Genomic DNA, 25,119 nt, shown 5'->3' with positions numbered 1-25,119 from the left:
AATCCATTCACTATAGGAACGTTGCAGAGTTATTTTCAATTATGGACAAAATATCTACTTAATTAATTAGGATCAGGCGTACTTGTGAGATTTTTTTGTTTTTGTTGAGAAGCACTTAATCTGTTGGTTTACCCCCGAGCAAAGGCACATGTCAAACAAGATGTGTAAGGTAGGTTGTGGGTGACCTTGCCTCTTTTCTCTGGTCACACTCCTCCGCTATAGCGAAAGTGCAATAAGCGGACCACCACCAAAGGAGGCTGTGTATGTGTCTGACATTTTTACACTCTCAATAACACGGAGCAGTGACACCAGAATCTACATGCAAACAACCTGTTTAACGAACTGGTGATTGCCAGGTTCGTTTCAAGCCAATGCTGGCAACAGGTGCATAGGTTGTTGAACTGGTGCATTGTGTGCTCCCTCAGTGACATCCGGGACCATCAGAATAGGTGTTAATTACCGAACATGTCGGTAAATCATAATCCAACATTTTTGGCAATTTACACCTAGCCGAGCATCGGGAGTTCGACCTCTAAGAGCCATTTTGTTCTAAGGTATGCTCTTCAAAAAAGTGTCACTCATGGTTTTACTGGCTACAGTGTTGAATTGTATATAATAATCCTGACCAATGATATATTACACATCACAAAGTCATTTGTTCTTTGTGGACTAATAGCAAAACGTCTTGAAAACCATAGCTTCTAATCTATAGCCACAATCTACGCAATCCGTCTACATGATTGGGCACTTTTACTTTTAATGAGACTGCCAACCTGAGTCATTTCTCTATGCTGGGGTATGTGTGCCTTTTTCATACAGCTACTTATCTGTGCCCTGCATTTGAACTACACCTTTCTCGTGGCTGCTATTTATAAAAATGTTCCTGTACCTATGCTTGAATACAACAGACCTTGTCCTGGACTGAAAATGTTGCCCTTCAAATGCTGCTTGTTTATTATTCTGATTCCAGCTAGTCTGAAGAGGGTAAGGAGGACCGGTAGGGAGCCCCATGCATATTTTCATTGCTGTAGGACAATATATCAAGCTGGGGTTTTGCTCGCGATGTCAGGGCGGTGACTAGGGATTTTGAATCCCGTAATTTCTTTGGTTCAGATAGGGGGCCCCAAGTGAGTCTGTGCCCCGTGCCCCAAGATTTCTTACGATGGCCCTTCCCGGGTCTGTGCTTAGAAACCTCTGGGTATTAAGTGCGTTATAAATAGCCTATCATTTCATATCAATAGGAGACATTGCAGAACCTTGGGTTACCCCACAAGTGAAGGAAACAGGATCAGATTGAAAAGGGCTGGCGATAAATTGATTGGCACCGATCAGATAGGAAAGAACCAAACCAGGCCAGGACTGAGCCGGAAACACCTGCACTAGACAGTCGAAGGAACAGGTTAATTTGGACTGTGGTGCGTTACAAATTACCATTACCATGAAGTGGTTGAGTGGGTTATCAGATGGTGACGCATCAACAGAGGCAGCAAGGGATCAAAGAGAGGAAGATTATATCTAGAAAATAGATGCGAGTCTGAGTAGGAAGATGTCTAGAGTGGATCACAGTTATAGATGAAGGGCCTAGGTCATATTGGGAATGTTCAGGTTCTGCCATGATGGAGTCAGGCACACTGGCAGGGAGAGAATCAAGGAGGAGGACGTCATCATTGAAGGACTGATGGAGAGTGCCGGTGGATAAGAAGATAGTCAGCGGCTAGGAGTGTAACGTGTTCAAAAGAGTGGAGTTAAGTCAGAAAGGGAAAGGTTGGATGGTCCTTCCTTTGATGTTCTCCAGACTAACACCACTGCCTCTTTTTAGCTAGGCAAGGGGAGTGGGAGATAGTAGAAACATCAGCACTGAGGGCAGCCAGAGTGGCAGTTTTGAGAGGGTCGATGCAAGTTTGCAGAGTTTGGGGTGATGGGTGCTGAAGAGGTAGTGAAGGAAGCGGCATTGCAGTACAATTAGGCATTCCATCAGAGAACAAGTTTCTTTCCAGGCCTTGGGTGGAAGTTACAGAGGGAGTGAGCTGAAGCACCTGGTAGGGACAGTACCGGCTCTAGCTCTCCGTTGTGGCTAAAGGGCAGGAATAAGGTATCATATGGCCTAACAGAATGTTGCCTCATTTGCAATAGGCCCACCCTGCCCCCCTTTAGAAGGCTGGTGTGGTTTATTGGTTTGCAGTACATGAAGATTTATAGCATGTTGTATTTTTATCATGACAGTTCTATTCAGGAACGGCCTATTTCTGGAGAGGTGGTGGATGAGTGAAAATCATCTTTCCAACATTTGAAACAACTTTTTTGCTATAACGTCTGATCTCCCCTCTGCTTCCTTCTCTGCCACTTGATGCAGAGTTCTTCAGGGGGTGGGACATAGACAGGAAGTGATTTTAGAAGAATATTGTGCTTTGAAGGGGCTGGAAGACCAGCTCCTTCAAAAGGGTCCGAAAGGCTTCCGATTGTCTTTGCGACGCTGCTCCCGCTCTATCTAGACCAGACATGACAACCAACCGTGCTTGATGGTTTACAATCATTTAATAGAAAAATAATTTTAAATGTTATAAATACTTATCCAAAGTTACAATAAGAATTAAGTTACTATTCAGTCCAATACACGAACAATTCCATCAAGTGCAAAGGAAGGGATCACACAAGGTACCCAGTCCCACAGTGAGAGAACACCATAGGGAGACATTACATGCTGTAGCTTCCCATGTCCCTCCCAGCCCAAGCGCTTGATGGGGCGAGAACACTCCGCTCACAGAGCCGCTTCATGGAAGTGTACACATCTCCCTTTCCCATCCCCATGGTCATAACGACCCCCAGTTGTACTTGATCACACAGTATTGAGAATCACCCAGGACTATCCAATGCAGAAGCACTTGCCACAGGCCATCAAGAACCCAACCGCAAAGGGAAAGTCCTCTGAGGAGCCCGAAAAGCACAAGGCACTAGATTTTGAGAATGTGATGCTACCATGGAGGAACCGGACCACACCTCAAGAAGTGCAGAGCACACTCATTAATCAAATCATATCTTGTGAAGAAAAACATGTCTCAATGCACCCAGTGGAACCCTATGCCATTCAATTCATAGTATCAGTCAATGGAAAATGGAAAATGGACCCTTATACGTAGCCAGCTATACAGTGACCCCTGTTACATAACACTTTATACGCATCTTCAACAGTCTTGTCGTGCACTTCAGCACGTTTCACAAGTACAGAAAACCCCATTTCTGCCAAAAGGAGAAGCTTCAGTTGCTCACGTGGTCCTCCGTTTCTGGCCTGTACACACAGCACGTTACTCTAACTGCTTGGTTGAAAAGTGAAGGCCCTCTTGGATCCAGACATTTCGACTATTTATCTTTTCACCCTTTGGATCATGTTCTCGAAAGCTCGCACCGCCTGCAAATTCCCGTTCAGGCATTTGGGGAAGTGAAAAATCGTTTACCCTTCAATGGCTCAGGCTTGTTCTTGGGCGTGGCCCTGGAAGCAAATCAGAGAAAGAAAAAGTCACCAACTCGTAAAAGGAAGTTAGAACTTGTGTACAGAGGAATCCATTGCCACATTCCAGGGGAGAGGCAGAAATTGCCAATTGGCCTTTCTCTATGTCCTTCTGTTGTATATCGATGTTCTGGTAATCATGTAATCTTATTATAATGTAGCAAATAGTTCATTTACACATGGTATTCCAATGTTGGAGGTTTAGCCTGCAGGGACAGAAGTTTCTTGTTATTAGGAATGGTGAAGGCCTTCCTTTAAATACAGTCCTTTGGGTGGTCTACATATTGAACATGGTATTAACCAAACTCATGATGATCTCAAAGATCTGGATGACCTTTCCCTTTGCGTGTCAATGCCATATTCAACACTTTAAAATGCAGAACATGCGGTATCACTCATGTACTATGTGGTAACTAAAGCATAGGAACTTTGTCGCTCATGTCCACACATTCTTGGTAGCCTGGACGTGTGCAGGTATTCTGGGTGTCCCAAGTAGATTCTGCCCACTGAATAGATTTTAAACCTGGATACTGCAGTATGTAAACATTTTAGAAGTCCAGGTTATTTGTGGTACCTTGAAATTGAAATGACCATTAAGTGCATTACACTCGCATAAGCCATCTGGTGCCGGTTTACCATTTGATGATTAGTTGAGCAAATGGGGACTCCGTCTATATGTCAAATTACGTCCTCCCAAAGGATAACTCCTTGAAAGAGCCTCAATGTTCATGCAAGTGGGATTCATTGTTGATTATGCCTTTTAGTACCCAGGTCCAGGCTGTCAACCAGTCAGATTCTATGAAATGAGGGCCTTAACAGTTGATTAGGCTTGCAAATTCCAAAGAATCTCATCTTTACGGACATCAGGCCGCTCAGTCACCTCTTGCACCCTTGTTGAGTGAAAATCCTTTTATACTTTTTACTGGCATTTAGGAAAAGCAACAGAGTATGTTCTTACGTGGGAATTCTAACATATACTGGAAGAGCCAGCATGAACATTTTGTGTTTTAGTACAATTACTGGCATTAAAGGTAAAGCAAACCAGAGTATGTTCTTGTGTGGGAATGCTGGCATATACTGGAAGAGCCAGCATGGACATTTTGTGTTATAGTATAATTACTGGCATTAAAGGTAAAGCAAACCAGAGTATGTTCTTGTGTGGGAATGCTGGCATATATATGTGCATCAGCACAGGACATTTATGGCCACAATCACCATGAATTTTCTTTTCACTAGCATTGTTCTGGCGTACAGTGGGAAAAGGCATTAGGAAAATGCGTTGGAAAATGCTCCTGTGCGTTTTGGGTGATTTGGCATCTACTGGACTTTTGTTAATTTCTTGCCCTAAAAAACGATTGCAAACTGTATGGCTTTTTACCCAATTTTTCACAGAAAGCATACTGTTAAGTGCACCATTTTAACCCATTAGTAAAAAAAAAATGTTCTTAGGGGAGAGCCCAACTGTTCCACAACTGCCTACTTAGGCCGGGGCAGAACAAGCCCCATTCCCTCTGCGGGCTTCCCTTGTGATGGGCCCTACCACGTTAGCTCCAGGTCCCACTTGTTAGACAATTCTGGCTCCGCCTCTGGCAACGTGGTCTGGGACCTTGCTGTGTTTCCTGTTTAGAGGATTGTGGCAGCCACACTTGGGTGTAAGGCTCTCAGCATAACAGGGTTCCATGTGTTAATATCCCCGCAAAAATATTGTGATAATAAAATATTGCCATATTTTTGCAGCTATATTGACGCATGGACCCTGCGGGGCACACCCCCGCAACCCCTGCTCCCACAAAATATCCTCCCCAAAAATATTGCCTATGACGAGACAAAAGGCCATATGTATGGCGATATTTTTGGTAGGGATATTTTGTATGGATACCCATAACAGCCATTTTCAAGCCACCTATTCGTAACCTATAGCAAAGAGAGGTTTAATGGTCCTGGGTACGGTTTCTGAAGTATGATTGGGGGCTTGGCAATATCACTGTGCTTGATCGCCCTCTGTTATGATTGCCATCGACCTGGATGGTCACCGCTAAATGTTATCTTCAGAATGCAAGCGGCCTAGGGAAGAAATTTGTTAAAGAGTAGAAAACGTGTGGCAAATGAGCGGTCTGCTCTCTGGTAACCAATCAGCCACTATTTAGTAAAAATCCCATTTGCCCACCACTGTAGAACACTAATCTCGCATACTGTCAAAGAGAGCACGGGAACCAGAGTAGTAGGTAAATAGCATCGACGAGGAAGGCAGTCTTTTTTCTGGAGAAAGATGGTCACTTACTGGTTTGTAATCGAGGGTCCAAGGCCAGTCTTTCCCTTCTTGGTCAGGCCGCTGGCGGACACCGTTGTTTGGCAGTTTACCTCTGGCGAGGTCAGTGGGTGAAACAGCCGTCCTATCAGAGAAGAAAGCAGTGTGGGATAAGATAATAGAGGGAGGGCATCCCATTTTCCTCCATCCTGTCCTAACTCGCCCATTCCACTCTGCCTCTTACTTCACTCTCACCCGCTTCATTGTCAATGCTTTTCAATGCCCCAGCCTTCTTTGCCCATGCAGCACTTCCTGCCAGGGGTGGACTAGGAACCAAAGGTTGCCCTGGAAATGTTTTACAAGGCATGCCCATATTACACTTCCAAGCCTAACCCCTCCAAGTATGGCGGCTGGGGGTGTTTCATAGAGCAGCATATACCATTTGCAAAAGTGAGGAATAACACATAGGAAGGTTTAAGTTACTTATGTGTAACTATTGTTCTCCAGCATGGGTCTGGCATGGATTCACATGCTCATCAATATTCCCTGTCAGGCTGGGAATCCTCAGTAAAAGAAAAAACTGTTTCACTTTCACTTTAAAACTGAATTTCTCCTTTAACCCAATCACTGTCCTCTGGATCATAATGCCCCATCCAATGACAGTTCTCTCCCTAAGCCCTGCCTCTGGCAACCATCTTCAGATTTGGTAAGCACATAAAGTGGCAGTATGACCAAGAAGAGCTGCAGAGGGGCTGGAGGGAGGGTTTGCATGTGAATCCATCCCAGACCCATGCTGGAGAACAATAGTTACAGGTAAGTAACTTAAACCTTCTTCAGCATGTGGTCAGGCATGGATTCACATGCTCATTAATAATGAATACACAGCAGGTCAACATTACACAACCAAGGATGATGGCAAGGCTCAACAGAAGCAATTAACATTTACCCCTGGAACAGACCCACGCAGTACTGCCTGGATAACTCTGGACTCCTCCCTGGAATCCCTGTCGATGAAGTAGAACTTCGTCAAGGTATGCGTGGACCTCCATGTTGCCGCCCTGCAGATGTCAAGCATGGGCACACCAGAAAGAAACACCGTTGTCACAGCAGTCACTCTGGTGGAATGGGATCGTACGTAGATCCAATCCCATTCCAATACGTAGAACTTCAAGGCATGAGCAATGTCCAGTGAATGCCGGGCCCTCTCCGCCAGAGACAAAGTTTTCGGGAAGAAAACGGGCAACATCAAGGGCTCATTGAGGTGAAATTCTGACGGAACCTTCAGCATGAAAGAGGGGTGTGTACACAGTACCACCCTTGATTTGTGGAAACTCAGATACGGTTGCTTGTAGGATAGGGCCTGCATCTCAAACACACGTCTGGCAGAGTGATGACCACAAGGAAAGCCGTTTTCCACGAGAGAAACTTGAGTGGGGCTTGATGCATAGGTTCGAAAGGTGCCCCCATGAGCCTCATCAGAACCATGTTGAGTTCCCATGCTGGGGCAGGAGCCTTCACCAGCGGGAAAGAATGGAAAAGCCCCTTGAGGAACTCCTTGATGAGTCTGTGGGAGCTGTAAGGAACTCATTGTGACAACAGTAAAGACAGACAAGTGATCACAGTTAAAGGGTGATTTTATTAAACTGTAAATACAGGGTGGAAAAACGCCTAACCTAAACCTAAATCTAAGATGGGAGCAAGCGTCGACCATCAAATAAAAAATAAGGCAGTCCTTGTGTCGCCTTGTCAAAGTAAAAGGGCTTATACTAAAACAAAAAACAATTGCCAAATCCGACAACTAATTACATAAAAAGTATGGGATAGGGTTTTCAATAAAGGAAAAAGTGTTCATAAATAATACGTCAGGATGGGATTGCCAGGGGTCTCCCTTCCCCACGATTTAGCACGAAACAAGGTGGGACTTTGGAGCACAGCACACACTCGAGCCTTCCCAGCACGAGCTAACAGTTCTGTATCAGCCATCAGGTTCTTCGATGGGTAAGTCTCTTTGTAATGAAAAAAGTCTCTTGCCTTCAAGGCCTGATGCATTCAACAAACAAACAATGTTCTGTTCATATATACTTTGGGTGATGGCTTCACCCCTTGGTCCCCCCGTTTCCGGGTGCAGACCCCTTACCAGTTGTATTCCACAAAACAACTAAACAGTTCCTTTTCTCAATGAACTTTGGGTGATGACATTTCACCCCTGGATCTTCCTTGGCCGGGCTCAGACCCAACTGACAAGGGGGACAATTCACTTCCCCTGGTCTTGCATTCACAAATCTTCAATGACTTTTTAAACAGGTCATAGAGCTTTGCCCTTGGTTGTCGGCTTCCCTCTGCCGGGTTCACTCTCGCCAACCTTTACCAAACAGTTCACAATGGGACTTTAGACTTCTCCCCTTCTCGTTAGCATCCCTCCACCGGGTTAACGCTTGCCAACTTTACAAAACACAGTTAATTACCGATTTCACCATGCGGGATTCATTTCACTTCTTCACAATTACCTGTAGCTCAAAGACTTTCGACGGTACAGGGTATTTTACAAGACCCCTGTATGACCACTTTGACCTATCTTCGCCTCTTCCCAAGGCCTTCTGGTTATGGTAATCTATCTCTGGGTAATCGCCCAGAGTTTTCTGCGTGAGCACCCATGTGGTGCCAGGCGCCTCTGTTGCAGGCTTTCCTCCCACTTTCTCAATAGTTCCTTTAAGCTCTCAAAGTTCAAATTATCTGTTCGCTACTTTTTCGTTCAACACAGCCCAGTCTCTTATTGACTCTCCCCTCGACTCACCGGCTGCGATGAACCGCTTGGCTTTCTTCTCCTTTGAGTCAAGGTTGGTGCCACAAAGACCAGCGTCTCTCCCCGGCTTGGTTATCAACGGAGGAGGGTCTTGCTTACCACGTGCATCTGCTGCAACACACGCTGGCTTTTGTTTGCAGCCTTAAAGGAGAGTTCCGGGACTTTTTTTTTTATTGTCCCTACGGTTCGGCCATGTGTTTTTAAGCATAACTCGGTAGATCGTGGAAAACTTTCCTATGGACCTTACCCGACTTTTCGTCCATTAACGCACTCGAAATCAGCCGCCATTTTATGATAATCCTATCACTTGCCGCATCGCCCTGGCTCACCTGCTTTTGCGGCACTAAATCAAATCCCCCGCCCCCGAGCCTGACATCAGCAGACGCGTACCGCCCATTTCCCAACGCCAAAGCACGTTTCGTGTCAACAATCGCTGCGCCTCAGCTAATGAAGTGTCGCCATGGAAACGGCAGGACGCCTCTTTCCTCAATAAGTATAAACACACCGTTTCACAACACACAGCAGCAGATTTTCGATTCCATTACTCTCGCTGTGTTACTTTGAGTATTCTGTGACTCGTTTCTGTGCTCTGGTCAAATACCTTCGTTGATTGTAGCCCGTGTGAACAGATACCAGTACCACCGCTATAAATTATTTTACTTTCTTTACCACACAATGGCTACAATAATGCCGTATATGTACGAGCCCGAGTACACCGAGGAAGAACTACTGGAAAGGCAAGCACGCGAAAACGATGGGGATTCGGACGGCAGTTGGGAGGACCAGTCAACGGATGAAGAGCCTGGACCATGTCGCATGGACGGCGTCTCCACCTGGTGCACGTGCAATCGTTGCGAGCTAATGCCAACTGAGGAGGAGAACTGCTGCTGCCGTGAAAATTCCGGGTGCTTGGCCTACATTTCGGAAGGCGAGCCAAGTCCGCAATGCATCACCGAGCTGCCAGAGTTCAGGGAAGCCTGCCTCTCACGGACAGTGTTGAGGATGATGATGGTGCTTATGCACGAACTTTGCGGCACTGTTCGTCCGCGTAATCCGAGTAACGAGTAAGTATACTCTGGTTGTGATGTCAGTGATGCCACTACTATTTCATGGTCGTCTCCCACATATAAAACTACATCTACATATCATTCGAATGCATGTAAATTGGTTCCATGTTGTGCATTTTCTAGATAGAATTTTTTTCAAAGCAGAATGACATTTTTGTACCTGAATCGACAGTGATAAGAAAGTTGTCATTTTAATACAGTTTGCATCTTTCATTTTCACAGGTGGTACAGGCTGGTGGCCTATCGTTGCTTCACTTGGTGGCTTCACGGGAGGCTCGGACACCGCGTTCGGAGAGTAATACCTGCCTGTGCGGTACTTGCCATTAGACAACATTTCCCCAGCGACAGTGGACAATACCGCGGCTTTTCCCGGGATGTGCTGCAACCGCAACTTTACAATGTGTAATGTTTATTATTTATGTTCAATTGAAATTAAGATCTAAAATAAAACCCAACATATATTTTAACAATGGTTGTTTTGATTTTTTAAATGAATCTAGTGTGTCTCCATTGAATAGTCTTCCTGTGCCTTGTCTTGTCACACCACATGTCTCCGGCCAGCATCCTCCCTCACGCTGGCCGCCCACCTTCAATCCACATAACCGTTGAACCCATATGCAGCAGACATACATATGTTATTTTGCGGGTTGGCATCAAGCCTCCCGGCCTTGCCTCCTCCCCCAAAAATACTTACCACACCACTTTGTTCAGGGTCTCCAGGGTGAACTGCACCCATATATTCTCCTGGGAGGCTGAGGTATTTATAAACTCACCCCCCTGCCTTCCATGTACTAGATCCTGCAGCCTGCCTCTTACATGCAGTTAGATGGCCTCTCCTTGGTGAGGCCCTACGGCAAACGAGTCTTGTCTGCACGACCACCGCCCGCACCGGGGTACTTGCGCTGGCAAGTGGAGCTGTCAGGGAGCGATAAAGGCCAAGAGGTGCCAAAGACCATGTACACTTCAAAGTGGTCTATAGAGCATGGGTTGTTGTTCCCATGTCTACCGCCAGACCCCGTGTCTCCTGCCAAGCATCTCCCCTCACGCTGGACGGCCCCCTGCAATCCACATAAGTGTGTCTCCATTCACGAGTCTTCCTGTGTCTTGTCTGCACGACCACCGCCCCAATCCACCCCCCGCCCTATCAAAGGCAGTTCGCACCGGGGTACTTGTGCTGGCAAGTGGAGCTGTCAGGGAGCGATAAAGGCCAAGAGGTGCCAAAGACCATGTACACTTCAAAGTGGTCTATAGAGCATGGGTTGTTGTTCCCATGTCTACCGCCAGACCCCGTGTCTCCTGCCAAGCATCTCCCCTCACGCGGGACGCCCCCCTGCAAACCGCATAATGCCACGACATATACACGTCATTCATTCACAAACACACCCCTGTTTCGAATTCTTTATAACCCACTTCATATTTCTAATGAGAACTTCTTTGCGCTTTGCTAGTCAACCCGTGAAGGTGCTGGTTGTCTGCTCTTCGTCTCTGTGAACTTCCGTGACCACTTTGAGCAAACTCATCAGTTTGCAACCTGTGAACTGCTCCCTGTTCTACGACAAGAAACTACTCTGATCCCTGCATCTAACTGTTTGCTCGTCAAGGTAAGGCCATGTACCATACTCATTTTGCGTCCAATTTCTTTTCGTTCAAGACAGTACATGCAAGGAACTAGTCACATGTTCTGAGTTTAGTGAAATTATTTTTGTATTTTTTTAAAGTTATTCAAATACTTATCCGCATGTGAATAACGTGTATAGTTCCAAGAACCAAAACATACCTTGCATTGAACCTTTTATGTATTTAATTTTTTAACACAATGGTATTCATAGAGAATTGTTGATCTTTACTTTTCAGAACTTTCCACAATGCCTGCCTGTTCCATTGGCGGTTGTCCTTCGAAGACCCATAATAAATCTGAAGGTACTATAATGCATGTTTTCCCTAAGACAATAGATCAGATAAGAGAATGGGTCCGATATTGCGGATATCCACCCTCTGAGCTTGAAAGTAGAGTCCTAGAAGTCTTTGCGGACAAGAGGGGTGATCGATACCGCATCTGCAGCAGGCACTTTACCTCTGACATGTACTCCACATCATTGCTAATAAAGAAGAACACACCGCGAGCGAGGCGAAAATTGCTCTCAACCGCTATTCCCACTCTATTCGTCCACATCCCTCCACTGGTGAGTCAAGTTTACGTATTTATCTCTCGGCCTTGCGGTAGTGTGTAGCATTAGCTAACAATAATTTCCCCATTTATGTATCCACTCAATATGAAGGCGGAAGATTCTCCATCCGTGTCGTTATTGCAGTCATCAGCCACTTCAAGCGCCTATCGGGTAATCTTACTTGGCTATTCTGCCACTGACTTGTTTTAGGCATGTAAATCAATAGTTTTAATTTATCGTGTAATTATTTTACCTAATGGTACACCCTTGTACTCGTCCTCTAGTCTTTGCTTTCAGTTATAATTATTGTTATCCAAAATAATTCAAGTACTGTCTTTCAGGGAGATGCTGAGGAGTCCAACGTATTGACGACTACCGTTGATGTCACTCAGATGCTCGAGGTACGTTTCAGGACAGTTCCATCGATGGAGATCATCAGATCTTGCATTCTTGTAGCGTGATTGTTACACACAATGTTTCTATCATTTTTAGCCATTGATATGTCCTTCTGTCGTCGCCCTCCTATGTGTCTTCTTTTTTCAATATTGTGTTCATTACTAATGAAAGTCCTATGTTTCAGGGAGTCGATGGAGCATTAGTCCAAGAAGAAGGGGGAGCGTGCAGTTACGGGTCGGCGCAACAGCTTGCAGAAGTGTGCACCGCAGTCACATCGTCCCTTGATGTTCTTATGCATTTCGAGGTATGGATACTGACAGCTCGATCAAGCGAGATCATATGACTTGATTACATCCGCTATACTTCCTTCTTTATTAACGCAAGTACTATGTTTCAGGGAGATGACGGAGCTTCTTCTACAAGAACATCACCCCTAGTAGTTGATGCAGATTTCTGGGTGGTGACACTTCCAACGATCGAGCAAATCGAATCATATTTAGATATCCATTATTTATTTTAGACAACTGATCATTTGTGCAGGTCTATTTAGATGAGCCGTTGACGCCTGCACAAACTTTATGTTCTTTTTATCAAAATAGAAAACCATACTAATGCAATTACTGTGTTTCAGGGAGTCACTGAAGCATCATCTTCAATAATATCATCAATGGAAGTCTATGAGGAGCCCGAGGTATGGATCTTGACAGTTCCATCTAACTAGATCAACAATGCGTGAACTATTGTCGTTTGAATGTTCTACACAATGCGTTCATTCGTGTTTTGCTATTGAGATGTACGTGGGTATTGGTCCCCAAGTACATTTTGTGTTTTCGATATTATTATACATACTAATGAAAGTTCTATGTTTCAGGGAGTCGATGGAGCGTCAGTGCGTGATGGATGTGCTTATCATGAAAATATAGTCGTTGCAGCGCAAGAGGAAGTGGAGACATGCACACACGAGTCGGAGCAACAGCGTCCTGATGTTGAAGTTCGAGGCAAGAAAGTTTCAAAGAAAAGAAAGCAAAAGAAGGTTAGTGTCCTGGTCACTATATTATGTTGTTTTTCACTGTTAATAGTTCAATACTGTAAGTTGTGTTTAAACTGAACATCCCTTTTCCAATCTGTCCTCTAGTTGCGAGTGGGTGTACGAACTAGATCTACACAGACAGTGAAGCGAACGAGAGATGTTGCTTGTCAAACCTTTTGGCAGGGACTTGAGACTGGAGATGCATCGTGCCAATGGGAAGAATATGAAGTGATTGACAACGGAGCTATACCACCACCAGCCATTGATAGTGAATGTCCTCCTGGTAGTTCGGATGCAGTCGGAGATCAATTCACAGAATCCACACCCGCAAAAACTAAGACCGCGAGAAAGTTGAAGAAATTGTTTTATTCACCCATCGCCGGAGAAGGAACAGATGTTGCAATGGAAGAGAATGAAGTAGACGACAATGAAACACCATCAATATCACTGAACATAGCGGAAGACGATATCAGAGATTCTACCTTTCATGTGAGTGACATGTCCTCAACGTTACAGGCCGAACCAGCTGGGATGCAGAGTGACAGTATAAGGAAAGAGGCCAAATTCATTGTATTCGATAGTTGTTTGATTGATATTATTATTCGGATGAAATGTGGGCATTTGGTTGGTGGGGAAGTATGTGGGGAGCCATTGATTAATGTGACTCGTGCAATTCGAGGCACTAACCTTAAAATACATGCCACCTGTACAAAATATCATCCTTTCACATGGTCTGCACAACCTATGCTGGGACAACTGCCAGCAGGCAATCTACTTTGTGCAGCGGCTGCACTTTTTAGTGGTTCAAGTTTTAAAAAATTAGAGTCGTTCTTTCAGTTTGTGGGAATCCATTTCATTGCGAAAACTCAGTTCTACAAATACCAAACCGATTATCTATTTCCAGCCATTAGCGAAGCTTGGAGAATGGAAACAATGTCTATTGATAGTACATTCGCGGGCAAACGGTTCAGGCTAGCCGGTGATGGACAGTGCGACAGCCCAGGATTTTCAGCCAAGTACTGCACCTACCGCTTTCAGGACATGGAAAGTAAGAAAATTGTGAGTTCGGTGGTCGTGCAGGTGTCACAAAGTACATCCTCAGTGGCCATGGAGAAAGTTGGCTTTGTAGCATCATTGCAAGAACTACAATCGCGGGGAATGGTGATCGACCTGATAGCCACGGACAGACACGTTTCAATTGCCAAGACAATGAGAGAACAGTACAAAAATATAAATCACCAATTTGACGTTTGGCATCTTGCAAAATCAATCAATAAAAAATTGTCGGCTGCAGGTAAAAAAAAAGAATTGCAAGGTATTTCACAGTGGTCCAAGTCAATCAGCAACCATCTTTGGTGGAGCTCAAAAACATGTGGAGGGTCGTTGGAAATTCTACTGGAAAAATGGCGGTCAGTAATGCCACACTGTACAAATGTTCACCGATGGAACACGAACCAACATTTCCACAATTGTGAACATGGCCATTTGTCCACAGAGGAGGCACGGAAGAAGAAGTGGTTGATTCCTTCATCACCCACTCACAAAGCCATTGAAAAGATTGTATTTGATAAAACTATAACAAAAGCTTTGAGTGGACTCACGGAATTCTGCCACACAGGAGATTTGGAGGTGTTCCACAATATGTGCCTAAAGTACAGGCCAAAACGATTGCATTTTGGCATGGAGGGCATGATAAATCGGACTCTTTTAGCGGTCTTGGCACATAACCATAATGTTGGCCGTCAACAAAGTAGGACGACCGGAACTTTAGGGACGCTTCGCTACAATAAGGCCTTCACTAAAAGAAGTAAACAATGGGTGATCAAACCAGTGTTTGAGGATATGCAATATGAGTTTATTGAGAAACTTATTGTTGACGTCCTAGATAGGCACATAAATGGAGCTGTGAACGAACCTGTGCAGGGGACAACTGCATTGCCACCCAACATTGCATCTGTTCCATGTCCACCTAAAGAAGAACTCATTGAGAAATACACATCACGGTTTAAATGATTGTAATTTGATTGTCTGTTCTCTCAAGTCTCCTCATGTCGCAGGCCCATTGAATATGTGTATCTATGTATTGTCTAAATAAAAGTGATTGCTCAGTGTACATGCAATGTGTCTCTCCACCCTTGTTCATTTGCGCATTAAATTAAACCAAACAGTAATATAAATCATTTTTCAATAAATATAGAATCTCTCCGTATTTATGGTTCTGTGTGGCTGCAAAGCACGCAGACAAAATGCAAAGATGGAGTGTAAATTTCAAGTCCTGTGAGAATGCCTTACACTGAATGTAGCTAACTTGGAATGTGTGCTCGTTCGAAGTGAAGGTCAGCTGCTTTGATTTTTTCTCGGGTGCCAGAATGGCCCACGACTCAGAATAAGGTTCTATTGTATTTTGACCTTGACAGGCCTGGACCACGTAAGAAACGATAATGAATATAATTTCAGAAACGAAAGCCATTTCATGTTCGTTCATTAGAAGAAATAACGTCGGCATAGAAGGAGTGGTATTTCGGGGCTGCCCTACGCACAGACGCAATGGAAAATGCAAATATAATGTAAGTAACTCTTTAGATGAGTTTATACCGCAATTTAATTACTATACAGTTGCTTTAAAGACGGGTTAAGTTGTACTTGTTCGTTCTATGTGGCATGTTGTTTTGTACCGCACACTATCTTGGGGAGAACCGTCTACTTTTACGGAAGCACCTCAAAACCTTTGCTTCTGCTTTCTCTCTCCCTCTCCCCTGCAACAACTGGTCCACTGTCTGCGATCTCGGTCCTGGGCCCTTCCACTCTCCACCTGCACTCCCTGTCAACCCCTGCACTGAGGGACTGTCTCAGTATCCTACAGCCCCCCCTTGACGTTTAAAACCCAGTTGCACTGTCCTAGCTATGAAATAATTTACCGACCGAATATATAAAATGAATAATTTTAATAAAGATCTGATGGTGAGACTAATTTCATTGTTTATGTTTTTCAAACAGGTACATCATGCATTACTGCATGTGTCACGAGTACCAGACACCGGCGGACGGCTTCTTTAACCGCCAGTTGCTTCTCCGCGTGAACAACGTTACCACCCTGACCATTTTATGGGACGATCGCCAAGTACAAGTATGCCCTTACGCGGTACTAACGGCTAGATGCAACATACAGACCGTTGTGGTGGCCTAGTGCCTCGTTGTTGGAACAGCCATGCGATTATCAGTGCGACCGAAGAGCTTATTTTATCGTAAACCAACACCATGTCTACTGCACACGAACATCGCTTGCCTCAAGACGAAATATTTTGGATCGAGAGCAAATAAAAATTCATTTATCTAAGACCCTGTGTACAGCAAAGGAACATCGTGTGCCTCGAAACGAACTTTTCGGAACGTGAACAAATAAAAATGCAAATCGCTGAATATTCTCAAAACATTTGATGTCAAATAAATGTACTTTGCCAAATGTACAATCTTGCCGTTTGCTTTTAAACCACTGTTTCATATTCCGAATTGTGGCGCTGTATTGTGAGATGATCTAAGACCCTGTGTACAGCAAAGGAACATCGTGTGCCTCGAAACGGAACTTTTTGGAACATGTGCAAATAAAAATGCTAATCGCTGAATATTCTCAAAACATTTGATGTCAAATAAATTTACTTTACCAAATTTACAATCTTGCGGTTTAATTTAAAAGTACAGTTTCATATTCCCAATTGTGGCGCGCTGTGTTGTTTGAGCTCATCTGTGTTGATTTCCTGGTTCTGTGTGGAGTCGCGTAGAAGACGCCTGGGCGCGTTTGCCTACGCAGCTCAGTCACGTCACGGATAGAGGCGGGGAATATGAATGTTTTGATCAAGTCTGTTTCAGGGGCGGGGGATTTGATTTAGTGCCGCAAAAGCAGGTGAGCCAGGGCGATGCGGCAAGTGATAGGATTATCATAAAATGGTGGCTGATTTCGAGTGCGTTAATGGACGAAAAGTCGGGTAAGGTCCATAGGAAAGTTTTCCACGATCTACCGAGTTATGCTTAAAAACACATGGCCGAACCGTAGGGACAATAAAAAAAAAGTCCCGGAACTCTCCTTTAAGAAGAGCCTACCACCTTTTGCGGATACGATCAGGCGACGAATGGAAAACTGCTTTTCGCACTCCTTTCGGACACTACGAGTATTGTGTCATGCCCTTTGGTCTAGTCAACGCTCCATCGATTTTTCAAAGATTCATGGACCGCATCTTTTCTGATCTGCTTTTTCATTGTGCCGTCGTCTACCTTGACGATATCCTGGTTTATTCTAAAGACGCCCAACTCCATTCTAATCACCTTCACCAAGTTCTTCAAAGACTGCAAGACAACCTACTTAAGGTCAATGCTGATAAGTGCGTCTTTCAAGCATCTGAGGTAAGCTATCTTGGCTTCATCCTGTCTTCGGAGGGAATCCACATGGATCCCGCTAAGATCGACGCCATACTGCAATGGCCTACACCCCATTCCATCAAAGACGTTCAAAGGTTTCTAGGGCTAGCTAATTTTTACCGCAAATTCATCCAAGGTTTCTCGGATCAAGTCCTTCCCATTACAAAGCTGTTAAAGAAGTCTTCAATGCCCTTTGTCTGGTCTTCTGAGGCAAGCTTGGCTTTCCAACGACTGAAGGAGGAATTCTGCTCTGCCCCGGTACTTCATCAACCAGATCAAAGTCTAAGATTCATTGTAGAAACTGATGCCTCCTCCGCTGCGATTGGTGCAGCTCTTCTAAAGGAACATGAAGGTTTGGAATATCCTGTTGCCTACATGTCCAAGACATTGAATGACAGCCAGACACACTATTCGGTAATAGAAAAAGAACTCCTGGCCATGAAATCCGCATGCGAAGAATGGAGACATCTCCTACAAGGGGCTAACCACCCCTTTGAAATCAGAACTGACCACAAGAATCTTAAAATTCTGCAAAAGATGGAATGTGTCAACTCCCGTCAGGCCCGTTGGGCGAATTTTTTCTCCCAATATGATTTCACATTGACCTACTTGCCAGGATCCAAGAACATCCTAGCTGATGCCCTTTCTAGAAGGCCTTATCCAGACATGCCTCAGAAGGAATACCCTAGTCTCATGCTTCCTGAAGTCAAGGTAATCTGTACGGTGGAGTCTTTCTTGGAAAGGGTTCGGAAGGCCACACAGTCTACCAGCATGTTTTCTGTCTCTCCTCTCTCAAAGGACATATCCATTCAAGATGGCTTATGTTTTAAGCAACAGAGATTATTCCTGCCAGACAGATTCACCCGTCATTCGGCTTTAAAGTGGTGTCATGATGACCCAACGGCAGGTCACAGAGGTGTTAAGAACACTCTGGAATTGCTTCATCGCAGGTTTTGGTGGCCCGGCATGGCCAAAGAAGTTTCAACCTACGTCAAGTAATGTCCTGTATGCTGTCGATCCAAACATTGCACTCAGAAGTCGATTGGGTTTCGCCAACAGCAGGATCTTCCTAAGAGACCTTGGAGCCTTATTTCCACAGATTTTATTGTGGATTTGCCACCCTCGGAAGGTTGTTCATGCATCATGGTAACTGTCGACTGCTTCACCAAGATGGCACATTTCACTCCCTTGGCTGGTCTTCCCACTGCCGCCGAGATGGCGGCTGTATTTGCCAGAGAAATATTTAGTTTGCATGGTACTCCGGACAAGATTATTTCTGACAGAGGTTCTCAGTATACTTCGAAGTACTGGAAGGAGCTTTGTGATAGACTGGGAATTGAATGTGCCTTATTGTCTGGCTTCCACCCGCAGACTAACGGGCAGACTGAAAGAACCCATGCCACACTGGAGCAGTATCTTAGGTGCTTCACGAATGCCCAACAGGATAATTGGGTTAGTCTGTTGGTCACCGCGGAATTTGCTTATAACAATGCCGAGCACAGTGCCAATGGTCTCAGTCCTTTTTTTTGTTCCTATGGTTTCCATCCCAGCTTTACTCCTTCTCTCTCCTTTCCCCCTTCCACCACTCCATCTGTGGATGCCCTACTTACCAGTATCTCGGAAGCCCACAAGTCAGCCGCCGGTTGTTTGCGGGCAAGCAGTCTTCGGTATCGATCGTACTGTAATCTTAAGCGCTTGCCCGTTCCAGCATGGTGGAGGGGCACCAAGGTCTGGTTGTCTACTAGGTTTCTGCCTCGCTGGCTTCACCCCTCTAAACTGTCTCCCCGGTACCTGGGTCCTTTTCTTATACTTCGCCATATCAACCCAGTGGCCTTCCGCCTCCTGTTGCCCAAGCACATGCACCGTCTCCATCCTGTTTTCCATTCCTCTCTCCTGAGGGAATGCAAGGGAGATCCCTATCATCGCCCTTTGCCACGGGATCCGGTCCCCACGGTGATTCCTTCCGATGAGTATGAGGTGGCCTCCGTTCGTGACTCCCGCTATCGGCGGGGTCGCTTGGAGTATTTGATCCACTGGAGGGGGTACCCTCACTCGGAGGACTCCTGGGAACCGGTGTCTCATGTGCACGCTCCGGCGTTGGTTGAATGATTTCACCGTCTGTTCCTGGGTAAGCCGGGGGGGGTGGCCCTTGGGGGGGGCATACTGTCATGCCGCCGTCTTTTGGTGGTCGCTGGCGGCTATGGAAGGCTTGGCGTTGGTGGCGCCATTAGACTGTCCCGTGTTTTTTCCTTTCACTTCCTGGTTTGACGGTCTAGTCTTTTCTCTTGTTTCCGTATTTAGCCACGCCCTTCTCTGGGCTCTGTTCGTTGCAACTTTGTTTCCTTTTGCCTTGTTGCCGTGCTACTTCTTACCTTGCTTCGTACCTGTTGTTTTCCCGCTGTTTCTCACGCGGATTCTTCCCTCCTAGCTTTCTCCTCCTCCCTTCCCCTTCCCTGTTATCCCGTCCTTACGGTTCCCGTACCGTATTGGGTCTCTCCTCTCCTTTTCTCTCGGACCGTGTCCCTGGTTCCTGCCGGTGCTTCCTTTCCAGTCCTTTGCACTGCTCCTTGCTCAGTACCAGCATCTCCGCAATCCGGACTCTCCGGTTCTCTGCAGCATCGAGAAACTTACCTTCATATCTGCTGCTCCCGCTCTTACCTGCAATTCCGGACGAAATTGGTCATCGCTTCCTGAACAGCATCAGTACCAGCTACATCCGTAGAGAGGTTTTTTTAAGCGGCTGCTTTTTTCCTCTCATATTGGTTCCTGCAGGACGGGGGCCGGCTGCTTCCCTGTTTATCAGGAAATCAGGGTGGCTTTTTCCCGCGGACGGCCGTATCTCTTCATAAAGAAGAAAAGACCCAAGAACAAGACCTCCAGACGAGAACTCGTTCCGGAAGAGACAGGTGAGGAGAAAGGGGAGGTGGACATTGATATATCAGACATAGAAGATAATCCGCTTGCTCCTATCAAATGTGACAGTTTCTTCTCCTACAAATACAAAAGAAATAAAGCATTATGCCAAGAGACTTAATGCAACCAATAAGAACGAGAATCTGATATCTACTGAAGATGCGAGGGGATCCATGTTAATACCTAATGGAAAAATGCCTTATAAAAAGAAAATATGAAAATGAAAGTACAATTTCGAAAGATGATCTGGATACGGTTAGCCTTGTCTTAACAGAGAGTCCTTTACAAGATAGACTCTTGAAACCACCAGCAGTTAACACAGATCAAGAGGGAAGTAGATGGGTAAGGCACGCACTAAAGAAACGAAGGAAATAAGTATGTCAGAGTTTAAGTGCTGTTCATTTAGTACAGCATTCTTCCGCTATGTGTAAGCATCTCCTAGGAAACATTTGTCGCGTAACACACATAAGCAGATTTCTGCTTTTGTCTTACATTAGGCACGTTAGATTTCTTCTTTTGCTTTACAGTCTGTGCATTACTCGCTGTTGCAACACTAGAACACAGTTTAGTCTTCACACCAGGGAGACAGAGTAATGACAAGCTAGCCCAAAGACGCCACAATCACTTTAGTGAGCAGAATGGGTTGCTTGTTTGTCTGGCCACAGAAGAAGAAACCAAGAGTATCTGAGGGGCAGTAGGTGAGTACCAGACCTCAGCCGGGAGAAACATAAGCCAAGCAACAGCCTGAACAGTGACATTCAATCAGTGGAAGTACTAATTGCATATCACTTACAATGTTAATGCACTTTTGTACACTTCCAACACTGGAAGTGGAAATCTTGCAACTGTAGGTCTTGCGTGTTAATGGTTGTTGGCAGACAACTGAAATGCGCCCATCTCTTACATAGTTCACATTGTGCCTGGTAAAGCAAACATGAAAAACAAGAGTAGTCGTACGTATCATTTAAAACAACATTCTTTAACATTCAAAGTAAAGTCGCTTACTAATTAGGAAAACACCAATGTAAGTTTCTTTGCATTTCAGTACACCGACAACTACTTTAGCGATAGATTAATGAGCACAACATGCATTCAAGTTACAGACATCAACTGTACCAATAATCACCAATAGATGTGTAATAAGTTATAATTATGTCCTAGCATCTAGCCTTTCTGTACTTGCACAAGTGATACTTTCACCACCGTTAAATACCATGATTTCAGGCCATTACAAATTTGTTCAAAGGCACTGACCAAACAGAAAACATTTGCAAAAACGCCAAATATCCGAACAGGAAATTTTGACATAGCGTGCCACCCCTCTAAGGACAAAACCAAAATAGCACAGGGGACACAAAGGAAACCTTGACCTTTGTTGTCGCATGGAGGGCGATTGAAGAAAGTCAAGGAGGGGTACACCTTCTACTCAAATGCACAGCACACGCACTGCAGGATAGATTACGTGTTGTTCTCCAGAAGTCTGCTAGTCCACACGACGGGGATCTCGCTCGAGACTATCATACACTCAGATCACACACCCATAACCCTAAACCTGAAAAGAAACAGACGACCTGCCACGCCTCTGGGTAGCAAAATGGGCAAATTGGTCTAACAACTGTATGAAGCAAATTATCTGCCCCTCCTAGAAAGGCTCAGGATGAAAATGATAGGCAGGTTGGGGGAACCAGATCATAAAGCCTACTATGTAGCAAGTACAGGGGAGGTGCCCCGAGGACTCAACGGAAGCATGCGGTGCAGAACTGACTCATGACACCAAGGACAACAAAGCATGGAGATGACACTTGAGCACTACGGACTACCGTCAAGGTGGGAGTGGGTGGGGTGTACACGTTACAGTTGTATTTTTTTTAATGTAACTTTAAGGAAGAATATTTCAACTGACCATTGCTTCATCCAAGCAGTTTGAGTCCATGAGGTTACAAGCCATACAGTAGTCGTCAATGTTGCATGCAAGAGAGAAAAGTGTAACTGGGTAAATCACTGCTTAATTCTATAACTCGAGTGTTGATAATTTCTTGAATATACTGCGTTTAGTTTTCCAGGAGGTCGAATCCAGGAATCCAGGAGGCAAGGTAAGTTTGCTAGAACTAGAATCCAGGAGGAAGAAGAAAGGTGGGGGGGTTCGAGGAAGGGATAGCGGAGTGGAAAGGAGAAGAACCGCGAGCTACGGAGCACACGTCTGGTCACTAATCGCTATAGCATTGAGACGCGCGGAGCCGCGGAAGGCACGGTCTAGAAATAGAGATAGGTTACGTCCAACGCATGGAGAGAGAAGGGAATGCGTTGGACGGCCATATTGGAGCTATTAATGTGTATAAATCCGTTGTGACAAGGACCCATAAGGCCCAAAAGTGGCGCACCCTGCGATTCATGACACCTGGTGCCTATGGCTCCAGGCTCAAACACCATGAAAAACATGTGCTTGGGAACTACTTATTGTGTTGTCAGCCAACATGGAGGCATCCACATAGCTTGGTTCCTAGGAACCAAGCTATGCGGTCTAGTGTTTTGGGTGTGGTAGCCTAGGGACTACTTTACTTGGACTATTTTGTTGGGGCTATTTAAACCACACCCGAGCAAGACAACACGCTTTGTGTTACTTTGCAGCTTGCAACGTGACGCTCACCGTGTCCAGCTATTCCCTCGAACCTCGGAGAAGCAGAACCTGCAAGGAGACAAAAGGAACATCATTAGTAGCAGCATCTTACCTGCAGTCTTCATCTTTAGCCACTCGCAGCTACTGAGAAAAAAGAGACATTTTAAACAAAGAAAGGCATGCAGGATAGCAACAAAACTAAAGAACAGCAATAAAACCTACCTGAACAATATCAAACGGGCCAGCGTCAGTGAAGTAACTGGACCACACACGCCCATGAAAGACAACGCGCCCCTCCAAAGAAGGCAGGACGGAGAGCACGCCTAACCCTACCACAAGGCAGAACCTTCCCTGCAGACCACATCTGGGAAAAGCTGAGAAGCATACCAGCGAGTATCCCGGCTGGGTGGCGTCCCTGTGGATACCAGGTGAGCGTAACAGAAGCAGTGTGATTTGTGCAGGCAGCCAACACGGAAGCTGGAGGAGGGAGAAGATGCCAGGACCACTGTTCGGCAGATATCAGCGGCTGGTCCTGAGAGAGTCCTTACGCCATAAACCCTGAAGTGCAGAGGTTGCGCAGCGGAAAGCGCACAAGAGGGAAGCTTGCCCTCTTCTGAACTGTTCTGCAGAGGCTGCGCAGCGGAAAGCAAAAACGAGGGAAGCTCTACTTCCCAGGAGGTTGTCTCCGGTGGCTGACATGCACCAGTGGGCCTCGGGAGCAAAAGGAGCTCCTGTTACAGATGGCGTGGATGATGGAAGACCCGGAAGTAGTTTTCCGGGTGCGAGGAGCCACAGAAGAAGAAGTCCTGCGAGCAGCGAGGGGAACAAAATACAACCCTATCTTTGTGAGTATTTGGTTACTGTGGGGAAACAAGAGTGGCAAAAAGGCTGCCCTTCTGGAAAAGGTTATGCAGAAGGAGAGGAGCATTATTTGCCAAGGAGTATTAAAGAACACCAATGTGAATTGTGTTTTACCTGAAGAGTTGGTAAAGGTTTGAAGCTTCAAAATGATGAATATTGTCAAGCTGTCATGAACCTCTTGTCAAATGATCTTAACTACAAAAGCGCTTGTGAAATGCTGTTCAGGCAGGGGAGTATACTCTGGTGGCAACCCTTTGAAGGAGAAGGCCTGGCATATGAGCAAACCAGGTATGAACTGAGGTAGTAGGCCTGGCATGGAAGTAACCTAGGTAGACGTTGATGAAGTGCTATAAAATGAGCCTGACAAAGACAATTTATGTTGCTGAAGAAAGAACTTTGTAAATCTGCTGTAAAGGAGTTATATTTCTTTCTAACTCTTCAATGGTGGCAAATCATCATGACCAAGACAATTATTGTTGCTATTAATGAACTGAGAAAATGCTGTTTATTTGAAGAAGATAAATCTTACGCTTGTTCAAGGAAGAAAAAGAATCTTCTATTTTCTTTAGTGAATCACTGGAAGGTTGGATCTTTCTGTTGACAAGTTGAAGTTGCAAAGAACTGTTTTGGAACTTTGGTGCAAACCAGGATTTCCTTATTTCTTTTTGGAACTGGGGAACAGAATCCTGCTTAAATTTGGGGAAAGGGAATTCACCCAGTTATAAGGAGAGGCTGTGTGTTACATTATGAACTCAATCATTATACTATTGTTGTTGTCTTTGAACTGCCATGCCATGTATTACCTCATTTGTTTATTGTATTTATAAGTGTGAGGGACAGATATTCTTTGTTTGATCATTTCCTTTAGTTTATTTTAGGCAGGGAAATCCCTTTCAGGGTAGGGATAGTGAGGCGTTTATCCAGCCTTTTCATTTTATAAATTGGCATTTCTTGAAAAACATTCACAAAGTTGTCCACCTCACATTTCTGACCCCTCACATATGGTGTCAGAGTGGGATCGGAATCAATAGATACAAATTGGGGATCCCTTACATATGAGCAACTAAGTAAAAGAGCCTCCACTCCCACTACAGCTAG

At 45.1% G+C, this 25,119-nt stretch overlaps 1 protein-coding gene across 1 annotated transcript in view; it reads right to left on the bottom strand.

The window, feature by feature from the left end:
• Window positions 1–2,664: 2,664 nt before the first annotated feature.
• LOC138487500 (uncharacterized) overlaps window positions 2,665–25,119 on the bottom strand; it is a 664,822-nt gene continuing 642,367 nt past the window's right edge. The window contains exons 18-19 of the mRNA XM_069614007.1: window positions 5,787–5,898; window positions 2,665–3,487 (exon numbers count right to left, since the gene is read on the bottom strand). Coding sequence (XP_069470108.1) covers window positions 3,421–3,487; window positions 5,787–5,898 — 179 coding nt within the window. The 3' untranslated portion in view covers window positions 2,665–3,420. The remainder of the gene's footprint in view (window positions 3,488–5,786; window positions 5,899–25,119) is intronic.

Source organism: Ambystoma mexicanum, chromosome 9 (genome assembly GCF_040938575.1).
Source record: "Ambystoma mexicanum isolate Mex_15411 chromosome 9, UKY_AmexF1_1, whole genome shotgun sequence".
Taxonomy (NCBI): domain Eukaryota; kingdom Metazoa; phylum Chordata; class Amphibia; order Caudata; family Ambystomatidae; genus Ambystoma; species Ambystoma mexicanum.
Note: the sequence above shows the minus strand (reverse complement) of the source record. Positions and strands in the feature narration are given on the sequence as shown.